Genomic DNA, 17,278 nt, shown 5'->3' with positions numbered 1-17,278 from the left:
TACGTTGACTGATCAACTGAAAGAGCATCCAACTCATATAACCCATGCATAAAGTGCTAGTCCAGACCAAACTCATGTCTTCCTTATCTCTTACCATGCATTTATCATCATCAAAGGTGACGTGCAATCCACAAGGTGCCAAAGAAGAAATACAGAGCAAATTCTTCTTTACACCTGGCACAAGAGTATCGTGCAGGCAGAGAATAGAGCCATCAATGGCTGTGAGCATAATCTCCCCAATGCTTCTAACAGGGTATGATGCATTGCTGGCACACTGTACAGACTTGCCAACTAGAGCTGTACCAACAGAAGGAAATAAATATTTGCAAGATGTGATATGCCTAAAAGCACCATTGTTAAATAACCAAGTGTCTGCATCCTCAATAGAGCTTAATGCCCTCTCAACCCAAGAAAAGTCATAATTGCATGTGTAAAAGCAAGTCCCTGTCTGGAACAAAGGACATTGACTCAATAGCACTGGAAGGAGCATAAAAAACATACATTCTTGACTCCTTTTTCTTCTCCTTGGTGATGCACTTTCTATACTTAGTGATGTAATGGCCTAGCTTCTTGCAATAATGGCATTTGCCCTTCTTGGCTTGCATGCCCCCTTGTTTTTTATTACCCTGTGAAGTACCTAAAGTCCCAGAGCTCTGCAGAGCATTCTTTACTTGGCTGATTTTGCCCTTCTGTCTTGCCATAAAAGCCTGCTCAGAGGCTATGACATCCACACCACTATTTCTTCTTGTTTGCTCCTCCTCTAGAAGCAAACTAACTAACTGAAGAAAAGTAATCGGCTATGGGGCAAAGGGCTACCGCCACTCAATTCTGGTTGACAGGGAGAGAGGAACTAGTGATGTGTCATCGTCCACCGCAACTCGCCCGCTCCATCTGCCAACTGGAGCTCCTCCACTCCCATGTACGTCATCACACGGAAGCCCCCCTATGTTTGCCACCTAGAGTTTCCCCACACTTGCTCGTCGTCACGTGGCAGCCCCCCCTCCCCCCCGCGTCCGCCAGCTGGCAGCGTGGGGGTATTTATTCCGTATTTCCTATTTTTTCGTGTCCCGAATGTATATCTAGTTTCTCTCTCCCCGTCAACCACAGTTGAGTGGCAGTAGCCCAACCACCTGGCCGCCTAGAAAGAGATAGGCGGGGGCCTCTATACCATGCTATTTGTCCCCCCCCCCCCCCCCCCCCCCCAAAAAACACACACACACACACACAGAGAATACACTATAAAAGGCCCTAGGCGTAGAGGAGGGGATTGGGGGATCGTGACTCTTTTATGCTGTCTGACTATATATATATATATAGATAGATAGATAGAGAGAGAGAGAGAGAGAGAGAGAGAGAGAGAGAGAGAGAGAGGAGAGTAAAAGAAAAGAGAGATAGAGAGAGTAAGAGAAAAGATAGAGAGAGAGGGAGGAAACTTTTCCCCCTTTGAAGGCTTCCAAGCTTACCCTTCCTTTTTCTCCCCTCTGAGAGGAATTCCATGGTCAATTTCTTTCCGCAAGGAATCAACTCTCTTGTAGTGTGGGTGCGTAGCCACGAAGAAAAAGCCGAAATTATATGATGCCTCCCAAGCGAAGCAAGGTCTAATCTAGCGTGAATCCCGCTTCAACCGATGGAGCTGCAGGTTAAGGAATTGCGTCACCTAGTAACCAAGTGCGCCTCATAAATCCTACTTTGATGGGAACTCTTAAAAATGTAGATCAACTTCATTAAGAAGGGAGAAGTATTCTGATAAAATTCTATGTTAACTAACCACCAATTAGGTTGCATTATTCAATCATGATGGAAATTGTGTTTTATTGCACTCTGGCACATTTAGAACAAACAACTTGCACAAATGATTTTGCATTTGTGCACACTGAAATCAAGGACTTTATTGTTCGTGCTCATAGTGCATTAGATTTATGCTCTAGAATTGGCATGTTTGAGGGGTAAAAGAAACTGAAAAATGGGTTATTGGGACGATTAAGCATATTCATCATTAAGTGGAAATCGTACTTTTTGCATCGCGAAATTTGTGAAATTGGAAAGGTAGGAGTAAAGGCTTGAATCGAGTACATGAGGATCGTGAATTGCTACAGTAACAGATAAGTATATTCACATCATTACAATGCTAAGCCAGGTATTAGGCTCCTATAAAACTTTAGAGGGAAGTAGCTCACATTTGCATTAGGCATGATAACTTCATGTTCCCCACTCGAAAGAAAAATACAAGTCTCTATTTATGTTTTTCATAAGTGCATCGAAATGAATTCCCAAGAGCAAAAGCTCCGCATTGCATCATCGTCTTAGGAAAGACACGTATCTAGATTGCGTGGCGTCCTGGTCAGTTTCAGTTGCACTGCTAGGGATTCATCTTAAAGATAGTTGTAAGACGCGCATATGAAATGCTAGAATTGCTGAGGGCCATTCAATAAAATGAACTCTATATACGCAAGGATAGGGCTTAACTCCACTTACTTAGGGTTTAAATGTAAGTGAGCCAAACTACTAGGAGGACCTTGACACAAGTAAAACACTCATTGGTCTCTGTCCTACATCTGGCCTCGATAAAGCCAAAACAACCTTGATGATATCACCCTTAACCATGACACAACTCGATGTTAAGACAAGAAAATTTGGGTGCCGTTTTTCCAAGACCGGAACCTTGGACTAAATGCTAGCAAGTTAGGAAAACTACCATCCGAGAACTATCGGAGATAGATCCAATTGCATAATTGGTTGCTCCTATCACACAGAAGCGGGGTCGGAAAGAAGGTATTCCCTATCCGTCGGAGGATATTGGAAATTGCCGCCAAGGCAAGAAGGACAAATGCTAAGCGTCAAAGATAGGGACCCCACCTTAGCAAATGTCCCGAGCACTTGCTTACACCATTGTTTGTGCTTGTAAGTTTAGAAACACCTATTGTAAAAGATTGTATAACCCCCAACTCATAAAAGAAATGGGAATAATGAATCAGGTTGAACTTTTGGAGGGCGTATCAAACTACCCCTAGCTGGCCACCAACCCTAGCCAAGGGGTTTCTAAATAGCTGTGATGGGAACATGGACCAAACCTGCCGCGACAGGTCTCTCAGCGGGTTGGTTTGAATGCGGGAGGATGCTCGGATGCCAGGGGGGCTCTGGCTGTAAATTCCCTACCTCCAGGTTCTACTCAAATGATCTGCATGACTCAAGGTACTTTCTCGAGGGCTCGTGTTACTAGTACAAGGGCGGATTCTTGAAGAAAATAAAGTGCATCCTCACGAATTGTGGATATTGTTCCTTTTTGAACAAGACTTGTATCTTAGTTAAAATGTTAATACTAAGTTTACTTCCAAGGAACCTGTTTGAAATTGTCTTCGTGTTAGTGCCATAAGATTACGTGAATGAACCATATTCTCGAAAAGGCTTAATTAAGGAAGCTGCTTTTAAATGTCGCCCATAAATGTGATAGGGCTAATTAGATAACTAAAGTACGCCTATTGAGGGAAGCGGGTGTGCAGAACCGCCGACGGGTCTGTCCTGTGGAAGGGTGGTCCTAGAAAACTGGGAGGCTTCTTGCAAGGTTTTCTGACATTTAGGTACTGTTAAGTTAGAACCCGATTCATACCGTTTTAGGGGACTGGAGTGGGACTATGCTACAAGCCGAGAGGTTGAGCGGCACATCCCTCTCGTTTCTCATTCTCGTTGAACCAAGTGGGGTATGAATCTGCTTCGGAGTGGGTAATTCCGCATAAAGCAGAATGTCCAGGCCTCAATGCTAGAATGCTGTCAAGAGACCATGATCATTAGAAACTCAAGTTCTAGGTCGATCCTAGTGGGTTCGGCCGCAAACGTTCCGTTGCGAGGCAAACTTGGGAAATCCTAGGCGACTGTCACAAGACTATGAAAACTATTACCTTTTTGTTGATTTCTTTATTACATATTTTATTTGGTTTTTCTTTTTGGAAGGATCCCTCTTGAAATCTAAACGCCTGAGTTGCATGGCCAGTATGTGAAACGGACAGGAATGTTCAATGAGTCAAGACTGGACAGTTAAGGTCCAGTATAAGTCCGGAAGAGACTGATGGCACTGTAGATTGACAAGCCTGGAAGAGACTTGTGAAAGTGTATATGGACAAGTATGTTGAAGAACTAGCCTGGAAGAGACTATGACAATTATTACCTTTTTGTTGATTTCTTTATTACATATTTTATTTGGTTTTTCTTTTTGGAAGGATCCCTCTTGAAATCTAAACGCCTGAGTTGCATGGCCAGTATGTGAAACGGACAGGAATGTTCAGTGAGTCAAGACTGGATAATTAAGGTCCAGTATAAGTGGAAGAGACTAATGGCAGTGTAGATTGACAAGCCTGGAAGAGACTTGTGAAAGTGTATATGGACAAATGTGTTGAAGAACTAGCCTGGAAGAGACTAGTTCAAAGTGAAGATGGACAAATCTTCAAGAGATTAGTCCATGTGGGGTCATCAGTGGAAATTCACTTTCAGTTAAGCTACATTACAGATTTGGATGTAGCCATAGTCTGCAAAGATGGCTTTGTACGAGGATTAATCCTCTAGTCTGTGCCGAGGTCAAATTTTGAACTGAGGATGGAGAATTTTAGACCGAAAGGTTTAAAACAGGAAAATTGTTACATGTATGCCATGTGTCACAATTTGGGCATAAATTTCCAAAAGAGAGACAGAGGGCAGCACAAAAATGAGTTTCAATGCATGGGGGCCTCATTTTGTGAAAGGGAGGTGGATTGTTGTAGATGGAGAGCTCTTGAGAGCTGGTCTACCTTATCTATGATGCACAGAGGATTGAGCTTGCTTCCTACTCTCTCTCTCTCTCTGACAGTACGGTTATGCTGCAGAATCAAGGGCTTTTCTTCAGATTTAGGTACAGCTGTGTGGAATATGCTATTTTTGCATGAGGCAAGAGCCTCCTTTCTCCAGAAACAGGAGCAGTTGTATGTTGTCCCAACAGGGACAGGTGAGGGTGGTAACCTCACCAAGCAAGTGCCTGAAACAGCACTAAATGAGAACTGATTCTGGACGGTTCAGAGGGTATTTCAGAGCCCAATTGATGTCAAATTCAAGGGGCACTTGGCCTAGATGCTGCACGACAGTGCAGGGAACAATATGAACTGAAAACAGGTTTCAGAACAGGTCTGAACCAGTAATTACAACAGATTGAAATGGTCAATTCTGCACTCCAACCAGAAGTTTCAGACTTGGGCAGAGTTTTCCCTCCTGGTCAACTTGTTTTGGGTCAGTAATTGTATTGTTATGCTGCCAAATTTCACCCAGAATAGGTGAAAGACAGCCCAATGTATTTTCCCTCTTTTTAAAAATAAAGAAATACCGCAAGGGGTGCCTAACTTAGGGGCCAACAGGGTGTCGGTGTGGCAACAGGAGCATTTTAGCTTCTTGTTTTTCTTCTTGATTCTGTGTCTTTAAGTTTAGGTAAAGTGGGCGACTGTTAAATTGGGTGAAAGCATTTATATTTTGGTTGTACACTACCGCCCTTCCCAGTGAACAGGCCGGTTACATGGTTCCATTGCCGAGACCGAATCACTTTTTCCCTAAAGAGTGAGCCAGGGTTTGTTTGGGTGTAAGACACAGAATTGTGCATTATGGCTGATAGAAAGGAAGACACCAGAGAGGAAGCATCTTTATCACAGGAGATCCCTGTTGTTCATGAGGTGGGAGAGTCTTCTAGACCTCCACAATTTGTTACTCCTCATGCTATGGTTGAGCCACAAGTTCTTACGGCTTCTTCTATGGATAAAGACACTTTCAAGACTCAGTTAGTTGCTGTTGTGAGTATTTTTACTCAAGTGATGCAGAATCCAAGGTTTTTGGCATTTTTGTAGCCTTCCCCTCCTTCACAGCAAGTTGGGCAATCTGCAAAGATTTCGGATCCAGTAGAGGTCCAGGATAAGGGTAAGCATGCTGCAGATTTAGTGGAAACACTAAGGCAGCTTGCGGTGTCAATGGAGACTCCAAGATTGGTTCCAACTGTCCAGGAACAGGTGGTGAAAACGCTAGTTACACAGGCATTGCCAGTTCAGCTCGCCACTTTGCAGCAGCCAAATGTTGGTTTAAATGGATAGGGAAACAGTTTTCAGGTTTTACCACAGGTTTTCCCACTGACCTCTGTACATCTTGGGTACTTTGGACGTGGATCTGTATTTCAGAGTATGGCTGGTTATGCGCCTAGAAACCAGATTTATGTACCAACAACAGTGTTTGGGGGTACACAGGGTTTTATACCAAACCCCATGTATGGCAACAGCCTGGATTTCAGGGAGTTCAAGGCAGTTTTGGCATGCCACAGGGCACTTTTGGTATGGCTGGTTATCAAAATCAGCAAGCAAGTATTGTGTCTACAAGCCCTGTAGTCAGTGGTCCGGCAACTCCTATGCCACCTATTAGTGTTCCTATGTTACAGGCATATCCTACGGACCCTTTGATGGCTCATGAGAAGCCAAAGCCATACAAGAAAGGTGGTGCAGCCGTACAGTTTGACATCTTTTGAGGATTTGAAGATAGGACTAAGGCACTCTCTTTCTTACAGCAGTTTGATGCCGCATTTGCAAGAGGGAACTTTACAGAGCCTGCTAAGGTCCAGAAAGCTGCCACTTTTCTTAAGGACAATGCTAGTCAGTGGTGGAGTACACTGTTGATGCAAGGACATGCTCCTGCCACTTGGACTTACTTTAAGGAAGTATTTGCTTCTGCTTGGTTGACCAATGAATTTGAGATTGATGTTATGTCAGCTTGGCACAATTTGGATGCATCTAAATGCAAGGATTTGGAAGACTATAATAAGAAGTTTTGGGAGGCTTTACTTCCAGTCACTTCTTACAGGGTTGTGCCATTGACCGAGCAGATAGAGAAATATTGCTGTGGGCTACCCAAGGAACTCCGGAATTATTGTACAAAGACAAAGGTCACCACTTTGACTCAGTTAATTGAGAATGCCACCACACGAAATGCATTATTGTTGGGACAGTCAAGTGGTTTTGGGGGCAGCATTAAACAGGACAAATCTGAAAAATTTTCAGCAAAGAAGCCATTTGGTAAACAAGTTTATCAGAATTCTCAAAGCACAGGTAAACCTTGGCAGTTCAAGAAGAAACTAGCCAAGTCCTTTGGACAGCAATCAAAGGACCAAAAGAAACCTTTTGTGCGCAAGTCTCTTGAAGAGAGAAAGGCTTTAATGGCCGAGAGGAAGTGCTTTATCTGTGAGCAGACTGGTCATATTGCGTCTAACTATCCGGACAAGAATAAGAGATCAGCTGATGATGATAAAGAGGACAGGAAAGGAAAGAAGCCCAAACCTTCAGCAGGTTTAGTGCCAGATATGCTGGGAGACAAGCCACACTCGGATGCTAATGAGCTCTGCAGAGCTTGGGGTAAAGTTAGAGATCAACATGTACTCATTTTCTTTGATCCTGGAGCTAAGGCAAACTTTATCTCACCAGAGTTGGCTTCTACTTTGGGCATCAGAGCAGATGAAATGGGCTACACAGCAGAGGAAGGGTTGGCATGTCCTGGTCACTTAGAGTCTGTGACACCCATTCTTGGGAAGTTGCGTCTTCATATACAGTCTTATGTTGATGCAGAAGAATTTTATATCATGCCACTTGAAGGTTGTGATGTCTTGTTGGGAATGCCATGGATGTTCAGAAAGCATGGTGTGTTGGATGCCTTTAACAAGACACTGACTTTGGAACATAGGGGAAAGACTCATGTGCTTGATGTGAAGCTTAAAGGAGAGTTTGTACCTGTTGTATCGGCTTCTACCATTACATCTGTAATAAAGAATCATCTTTCTGCGTACTTGATTTTTGCACGTGATGTCAAGGATAATGATGAGTCAAATTTTTCTATGTTAGATAGAGACAGGTCTGCTTTCTTGTCTCAGTTCACTGATTGTTTTTCTGACTCATTACCATCACAGTTGCCACTAGAGGGGTCTGAGGATCATGCAATAGATTTGGTGCCAGGCAGTAGCCCACCAAATAGACCTCCGTATAGAGTTAGTGCAGCCCAACAGAAAGAGATATTGAGCCAGGTGACTGAGCTCTTAGAAAAAGGGCTGATTCAGCCAAGTTCATCTCCTTTTTGCTCACTAGTGCTCTTAGTGCAAAAGAAGGATGGCTCTTGGCGCATGTGCATAGATTATTGAGCGTTGAACAAGAGTACCATCAAGAACAGGTTCCCCATTCCAAGGATTGACGACATCCTTGACCGTTTGGAAGGAGCGTCAATTTTCAGCAGGATAGATTTGAAGAGTGGATACCATCAGATTAGGATTAAGCAAGAGGATGTGCATAAGACTGCATTTAGGACCACATTTGGTCTCTATGAGTTCTTGGTAATGCCATTTGGACTTACTAATGCTCCTGCTACGTTTAATCGAATGATGGACAGGATTTTTCGTCCATACAGGCAGTTTGTTGGTACATTCTTTGATGACATGATTGTCTTTTCAAAGAATGAATAGGAGCATAGAGAATACTTGAAAGCAGTCTTTGATGAGCTTTATAGTAATAGGTTGCTTATCAATAGCAAGAAGAGTGAGTACTTCTTGGAAGAAATCCAGTTCCTGGGGCACATAGTGTCAAAGGATGGTGTCCGAATGGATCCTGCTAAGGTTGAAGCAATTAGAACATGGCCAGATTTGAAGACTGTCCATGATGTTAGAAGCTTCTTGGGTTTGTGTTCTTACTACAGGAGGTTCATTCACAATTTTGCAGAGATTGCTTCACCTTTACATGCTTTACAGAAGGAGTCTCTTTCTAGTGGACACAGAAAGAGATTTCAGCTTTTAATCTTCTTAAAGAAAAGATGACTTCTAGTCCAGTGATCATTCTGCCAGATCTTAGGAAGTCATTTGTTGTCCAGTGTGATGCCTATGGCAATAGCATTGGTGCAGTGCTAATGCAAGATGGCCGGGTAGTGGCTTATGAAAGCAGAATCTTGCGAGGGCCAAAAAAGGGAACTTTACCTTGAAGCATTTCGCTTGCAACCTACCTTGACCCCTTGTATCTCTAAGCTGAAATAGATTGTCAAAGTGACAATTGCTTAAGAAAGAAATTATGTACAGAAACAAATTTTGTACAGGTTAACACTTATTGTGTCCATATGGTTTTCTCAGTGCTAAAGAAGTAAGTATTGCTTGCAAGAATACAGTTTTTACTTCTATTGAATTGAATACATGTTGTAACAATGGTTACTCGATCGGGCATGTATTCTGTGAATTAACTCAGTGGGAATATCATTTTGATGTACCGGCCACTAGATCTCTAGTCAGGGTGATGTGGAGTCATCAAATGAGAATCTGCCACTATGGGGATATCATTGTGGTGTACCGGCCACTATATCTGGAAACAGTGATGTGGAGTCACACGATGATAGTCTGCCATGTTTCACAGTTAGAACATACATGTGTTAACAACGTGTTCAGTTCACAATGTTGACTGATAGCATGTATGTGTTGTACATGTGCTGCCAAGTGTAAGTTCACTGGGAGCTGGAAGCATGTATGATATTCATGCAAATGAGGACGTTTGCGATTTCGAGAGGGAGGTATGTCACAAGACTGTGACAACTATTACCTTTTTGTTGATTTCTTTATTACATATTTTATTTGGTTTTTCTTTTTGGAAGGATCCCTCTTGAAATCTAAACGCCTGAGTTGCATGGCCAGTATGTGAAACGGACAGGAATGTTCAGTGAGTCAAGACTGGATAGTTAAGGTCCAGTATAAGTCTGGAAGAGACTGATGGCACTGTAGATTGACAAGCCTGGAAGAGACTTGTGAAAGTGTATATGGACAAGTGTGTTGAAGAACTAGCCTGGAAGAGACTAGTTCAAAGTGAAAATGGACAAATCTTCAAGAGATTAGTCCATGTGGGGTCATGAGTGGAAATTCACTTTCAATTGAGCTACATTACAGATTTGGATGTAGTCATAGTCTGCAAAGATGGTCAGAAGACTAGTGGGGATGCAATGGAAGCAACTCCTAAATTTTAGGGAGTTACTATTTTTGGACCCCAGAATCTATTCACGTCATTATCTTCGTTTTTGTACGAGGATTAATCCTCTAGTTTGTGCCGAGGTCAAATTTTGAACTGAGGATGGAGAATTTTAGACCGAAAGGTTTAAAACAGGAAAATTGTTACAGGTATGCCATGTGTCACAATTTGGGCATAAATTCCCAAAAGAGAGACAGAGGGCAGCACAAAAACGAGTTTCAATGCATGGGGGCCTCATTTTGTGAAAGGGAGGTGGATTGCTGCAGATGGAGAGCTCTTGAGAGCTGGTCTACCTTATCTATGATGCACAGAGGCTTGAGCTTGCTTCCTACTCTCTCTCTCTCTCTCTCTCTCTCTCTCTGACAGTACGGTTATGCTGCAGAATCAAGGGCTTTTCTTCAGATTCAGGTACAGCTGTGTGGAATATGATATTTTTGCATGAGGCAAGAGCCTCCATTCTCCAGGAACAGGAGCAGTTGTATGTTGTCCCAGCAGGGACAGGTGAGGGTGGTAACCTCACCAAGCAAGTGCTTGAAACAGCACTAAACCAGAACTGATTCTGGACTGTTCAGAGGGTATTTCAGAGCCCAATTGATGTCAGATTCAAGGGGCACTTGGCCGAGATGCTGCACGACAGTGCAGGGAACAGTATGAACTGAAAACAGGTTTCAGAACAGGTCTGAATCAGTAATTACAATGGGCTGAATTGTGCAGGGAACAGTATGAACTGAAAACAGGTTTCAGAACAGGTCTGAACCAGTAATTACAACAGATTGAAATGGTCAATTCTGCACTCCAACCAGAAGTTTCAGACTTGGGCAGAGTTTTCCCTCCTGGTCAACTTGTTTTGGGTCAGTAATTGTATTGTTATGTTGCCAAATTTCACCCAGAATAGGTGAAAGACAGCCCAATGTATTTTCCCTCTTTTTAAAAATAAAGAAATACAGCAAGGGGCGCCTAACTTAGGGGCCAAAAAGGTGTCGGTGTGGCAACAAGAGCATTTTAGCTTCTTGTTTTTCTTCTTGATTCTATGTCTTTAAGTTCAGGTAAAGTGGGCGACTGTTAAATTGGGTAAAAGCATTTATATTTTGGTTGTACACTACTGCCCTTCCCAGTGAATAGGCCGGTTACAGCGACAAACCCCCTAACATTCCATGGGAGTGCCGGGCGGCGGCACTTAGATTCGTTTCTCGATGGGCTATCAAAATGTGCTTGGATAGCCAATAGGCGGGCATGTCACAAGAGGTTGAGCTGAGATGAGCTGAGCTGAATTGAGCTGAACTCAGCTCTGATAGCAAAGGTGAGAGGTTGAGAGGATCGAAGCTCAACTGAGAGTGCAGTAGACAATGTGTAGAGTGAAGCATGACACCCAATGCAATAGACTAAAAGAGTGTAAATTGAAAGTACAAAGTACAACCCTTAAACCTTAGGGTTGTAGGGGGTGTTCACACCCAAACATGATAAGTGCCCTTAAGTGTGTAACATAAGCACATACGAAAGAAGGGAATAAGTCTAGAGGAAAAAAAACCTCTCGTACTGAGAGTAAATTTTGCCCCAGTGTCCTAATCACCAACACTTCTCTGTGAGCGTAGACGTAAGTGAGACCCAACAGATGGTAACCTCATTAGTGAGAATCAGTATGAGTGTATCTCATTATTTGATGCCAAGGAGTCATCTTCAGACTCTCTTGATGAGCATTGAGAGGGTTCTGATGATGATGATGATGGTGATGATGATAGTGATGCCTCGTCATAGATTCATAGGTCACTCTCTTTTTGTATCTACTATCATTGTATCCACATGCATGATGCTACTATGATACACTAGACTGTAGTTGTATCGCATGTTTTGCACAACCCATGTGACCGTGAGGTGTAAATGGGATGAGAGATAGAGGGGTTTTGAGTAGAGGGGAGTAAAGCATGTGATGTTTTTGTGATAGCATTACCCATTGTGCGATAGGGAAGTGAAGCTATCGAGCTTCACTTCTCTCGCACCCCGCTTTACGGGATAAGCGTGCCAGGAACACTAGTTATTGGTTATGGCCGAAACCTTCCATTGTGGAGTGGACTAAAAAGAACTTAGGTGATAGACCCCGTGTTATTCCAAGTATCATGTGACATTGCTTAGGATAACCTCTTGATGGGCCACTAAATTGTGCCACTGAGGGGTTTTCAATTAGGCACGTTACACTATTATAACCACCCTCATGTATTCATCTTATTTTGGAATGAAATGACTATTTCCACTTTAAACATGTATTCTATCATTTAATGATCTATGGTTTTTTTAAAAATAATGTTATTTTTTTCGTACTAATAACGTACCATACCTTAAAATATCATAAGGTACCATTTAGTACTATATTTTATCGTACAGTACCGTATTGCACCTTTCGTAGTTGACAACTATGAGAGTACGATACCGCATGAAATGTACTATACGTGCACAAAATGCAATGTAGGGTTTAAAGGACACTATTTTAAGTTGTTGATTTGCCACATGCGATTCAGATGGGTTTGGGAACATTACTTCAAATATTTTTTGTTATGTAAGCTGGGTATCCAACAAATCTACAGGATTATGCTTTAGCATAGGCATAATGTTTTTCTCTCTGTGTGCTCTCCGTGAATTCAGTTTTGTAAACAATTTTGTGTTCAAATATGTGTTCATTGATTGATATAGAATACCTTCTATGGATGCTAGAATTGAAAACTTTCCAAATCAATCGGCCAAGCTTCAAGAGCTTTCCTCCCAAGTAAATACTAGTTTCAACAGCAAGATTATGCAATCAAGCAGCATGAATGGACGTGAATTGAGAAAGCTTCATGGGGTTGCCTCAGATGATGAGGAAACTTTGACTGACAAACCTAATACAACAGCAATTTTGCAAGAAGATAAAGGCTCCCTTGGTTCTGAACTTGCCTTCCCACAGTATGCAGATTGTGATGCTCTGGTCAACACTATCCAAAATGACATTGATATACAAGCTTTGGGAAGAGGGGGTGATGAAGATAGGACTTACATGCTGGAGAATGCTGACTGTGGTAAAACATCTGAAATGGAGTTTTCAGATATGTTTGAGGATAGTGCGAAGGACAGCACAGTGCCTCAGGAGCTTTATCCTGTTGAGATATCAAGCTGTGGCCTCGGTAAGGAAGAAAGAACTATGAAAACAGATCGAGAGATTGTGTTTGATGAACCAATTGGAACAGCTCAAGGGCTGAGACAAGAGGAGTCTGCTGGCTTAGATTTTTACCAAGATAACTTGAATATGTACAACAAGTGGTACACTCCTGAAAATGATGAGGATGCTAAATGGAAACTTCCAACTTTTTCCTCCATAATAAAGTGGGGCAAAATGAGCATGGGAGCACAAATGAAGAGCTTAACAAGGTGGGAGTCTGGTCCAAATTCTGCTGTTGCAGAAGCTTGGGCACTAGCACGTCGACGGCTCGGAAGTGTTAGTGCTTCTGAGAAGATTAGTCTTCCAATTGGAGTGAGGCCCAACTTTGGTGACACTGAACCCGTGTCAGAAAAGTCAAGCAGGGAACGAATTTCTAAGCCAGGGTACACGGAATCAATGCAATTTAACCTTTCAGCACCTCTAACAAGAGTGCTAATGCGTAGTGTTGAGGCAGTGGCAGAAATCTACAGTGCAGCATCTTCCAAGTGGCCAAAACATTTTGAAGATGAGGCAAAGGAAGATTCTTCATTTCTTTCAGCACGTGCTGCATCAATGCTGGTATGCATGTTTATATACGGCATTTGGATTATTGCTTAAGTTCTTTTAAGTTTGATATCTATAGCTATTTATGACTAGGGAAAATGTTTTGATATGTAAATGCTATTCTCATCTGTAATATCAGGAAACCGAACGGAGCCGAGTAAAGCTCACCCCACTGGTGGAAATGAGATACAAGAATGGTGTCTATAAGGGCCGCTGCTATGGAGGTCTGCCTGAGGGAAAGGTGTTTGCTGTGGATTGGGCATGTTCAATTAGAACTGCTGCATACACTTTTTGATGACGTCAAAACATCATATGAACATCATTGTTTATTCAGGTATTAAATGTGGGATTACTTGCATTGCAGGGTCGCCTTACTTTCAAAGATGGGAGCTTCTATGATGGGCTTTGGAAGCAAGGGAAGAGAGCAGGCTCTGGTTCCTTTTATTATGCTAATGGTGATGTTTTCCAGGGCTACTGGCGTGATGATCAAATGCACGGCAAGGTAAACCCTTGAGCTGCTTATCTTGATGGTTATGAATATCAACTATTTTTTTAACTGAAGAGTACTCTCTAATGAGTTAAAGGGAGCCCAAAATTCATGCAAATTGTGAGCTGTTTCCAGTCTCTATACTAGATGTGATTTTTGAATTCTTCTCAGAACTAATTTTTGCTTCTACTCGTCCAGGGTTGGTTCTATTATCACACAGGTGATAGATTGTATGCAGACTTTTGGAAAGGTAAAGCAAACGGAGAGGGCCGGTTTTATTCAGCCAAAGGCGAAATTTTCTTTGGCCATTTCAGAGAGAATTGGAGACACGGCAAGTGTCTATTCATCGAGGCGAGTGGGTTAAAGTAAGTCTTCTGAAATTCTGCACGTCTATGATACCTAATGTTAAAGGCATTTCTACACAATGCATGATTCATTTCTTCTTTCTGAAATGTTGTCTGCCCATTTTTTGATTTCAGGTGGTCTGAGATCTGGGATTATGGTGTTTTAGTGTCCCGTAAACAGCTGGAAGATTCAGAAAAGGTTTGAAATTTTGGTACAAGAATTATGTAGGATCAACTTGAGAGTGCTGAGGACTGCATAAAGGTTACATTGCAATTGCGCAATGTTAAACACCATTCAGCCACTCGTGACTTTCATGGAGAGACTGGTAGTCGAGGATAGTGAAAGAAAGAAATGAAAGTCTCTCTGAACGCTCCTAAGCCAGTTATTGGGAATCCTTGAGACAACTAAATGCTTGGTTCGTCGGTAGTTCTGAGGAGTGGAGACCATTTGGTCTCAAAGAAACATGAAAAGGTTCTAACCAAACAGCAGAAGCCAGGAGGGTCCTGCAGCAATCTACAGGAGAGTATAATGGCCTAAGCAGCCTGTTTGTAAAAATAGATCTACATTATGTATATAATTGACCTGCAGACATGCTTTGCTGTGCTGCAGGGGTTATTTCCAGCTTAACCCTCACTGCTGCTCCATGTGTTGTAAATAAAGGTGGGCTATTATTGAGCCTGCAGTGAGGGCCATATTTAGGCTTTCAGCTTAAGCCAATTATTGAAAATTGGTAGTGTGAAATTCCCTCTTGATGTGAATCAAAATGAAAAATCTCTCCAAATATGTTGTTTGAAATCAAACATGTGCAAACAACCATTTGTTACCACATGTACCCTTGGTCCACTAGGAACATTACCATGCTATGCATCAAGCTGCACCCTTGCCTTCATAGGCCATAGGCCCTACCACTAAGCCTATATACTAAATGTTTTATTGGTCCTGCACGTGAGAGTAGGACCATAGTTCTTGGGTTGATTGTTCACAAATAGCGAACAAAAGTCAGTTTGACTGACTGTTAGAGTTTTTTGTTTTTTTGTTTTTCTTTTTTTGCAAGGGGGCCACCTTGTTCCGTCGCCGCAGCTCCCCTTCCCCAACACAAAGAACCCAATGGAAAAAGTAGTAGAGAGAGAGAGAGAGAGAGAGAGAGAGAGAGAGCGAGAGATTATTAAAAAATCAATGTTTGTGTGAGGATAGTGCTAAGAGAGTGGTTGTCCACATGGAAGACATACTTATTACCCACTAGAATACCGAAAGGGTAACCTAACTATGGTTGTAAAACAAACTCTCGCTTGAATGTTGGTCCATTTCAAGGCCCAATAGAATAGCTAGTGTACTATTATTAGGCGGTTCAATTGAATGAAAGGAAAGCTTTTGAGTGCCAAACAAAGAGCATTTCACATCATTGTGGTGAAGTGTGCCCTCAGTTCTTGATTAGCATTTGCTACTCTGTGTGTGTGTGTGTTCTTCCCTTGTTGCCATGTTGAGTGGTGACGTGTTTGCTTTGAGTCAACACTAGCATACGCTTGCCTGATAGTCACTCTGTCGTGAAGCGTTGGCGTAGGTCGAAATAGCTCCAACATAGCAGCAAATGTTCGTTGAAGTGCTAATAGTTGTCCACAAGCCTTAGACTCCTTGTCGCAACGTTGAAGTAGACGCCATGTTTGTAATCATTGATCTACACGGCTTGCAATCCTTGTTGAGGTGGATGATGTCAAGATTTGCAGTCCAAAACATGGCAACTTGGTTGTTCGAAAGATCCCTTTTATTAAAAGAAATTCCTACTAGCTTTCCTAATGCTCACCTTCTGCAACAACCTTAGATATTCTAATTTCTCTTTAACTATAAAACAACTTTATTTTAGAATATGAAAGGATTTGAAGAAGGAATGCTGGAGGAAAACAATGTGTCTATTCAAAACCGAATAATCAAACCTTGAATGCATTAATGATTCAAGTGACCAATACTAATCAAGCTTTATTGCTGTTGCTAGCCAATCAATAAAATCAAGTCTCAATTAGGATGAATGCACCTTTGGATTATTGTGTTCGTTCAAATTGTTTTTCATGCCCAACAACGGAATATGTGCTTATATGGCTTGACCATTTCTTGACTGTGGCCACATACCACGGATGATAAGATGATTCAAAATCACATAAGATTCGGACAATATTAGAAGGAATTGCTATAACTTGGTATATACAACAAGCAAAAAGAACTAAACTAAATTGATTTGAAACTAAAAGTCCATTAACAAAATATTTTGGATAACAAAATGTTAAGAAAAAAACACTTCAACAATTAAATAATTATAAGCAATTAAAAAATGAACCCATTACACAGTTTGCTATAAAAAATAATCAATTATTGCTTAGAGTAAATGCAATTATGTTAGAAGCAATGAAGTTGCATTTCTTATGGCCTTGTTTAAGACAATATTACATGTCAAGTCCAAGATCAAGGTCCAAAACGTTACACGAGGCTATATAAATTGCTTAACAGATAAAGAATAATATCTTGATTGAGAATACGATAGACTTTCATATAACACATGAACAAGATAAACCTACACCGATCGACATTGATATTCAAAATGCTCAATCTTTTAACAAGTTCCCACAAAGGGATAATTAGGAACATCATAGATATTATGGTTGTAACATGTTTGGTCTTGAAGCTAAAAATTGTAGA

The 17,278-nt window shown here is 41.7% G+C and overlaps 1 protein-coding gene across 1 annotated transcript in view; it reads left to right on the top strand.

Moving 5' to 3' along the window:
- Positions 1-15,424, top strand: part of ARC3 (GTP binding protein) — a 185,814-nt gene extending 170,390 nt beyond the window's left edge. The window contains exons 11-15 of the mRNA XM_087674777.1: positions 12,735-13,773; positions 13,898-13,999; positions 14,123-14,260; positions 14,444-14,610; positions 14,725-15,424. Coding sequence (XP_087530903.1) covers positions 12,735-13,773; positions 13,898-13,999; positions 14,123-14,260; positions 14,444-14,610; positions 14,725-14,794 — 1,516 coding nt within the window. The 3' untranslated portion in view covers positions 14,795-15,424. The remainder of the gene's footprint in view (positions 1-12,734; positions 13,774-13,897; positions 14,000-14,122; positions 14,261-14,443; positions 14,611-14,724) is intronic.
- Positions 15,425-17,278: the final 1,854 nt, after the last annotated feature.

This window comes from Lygodium microphyllum, chromosome 3, assembly GCF_053477565.2.
Source record: "Lygodium microphyllum isolate KBCC chromosome 3, Lygodium_microphyllum_v1.1.10, whole genome shotgun sequence".
NCBI classification, from domain to species: Eukaryota; Viridiplantae; Streptophyta; class Polypodiopsida; order Schizaeales; family Lygodiaceae; genus Lygodium; species Lygodium microphyllum.
Note: the sequence above shows the minus strand (reverse complement) of the source record. Positions and strands in the feature narration are given on the sequence as shown.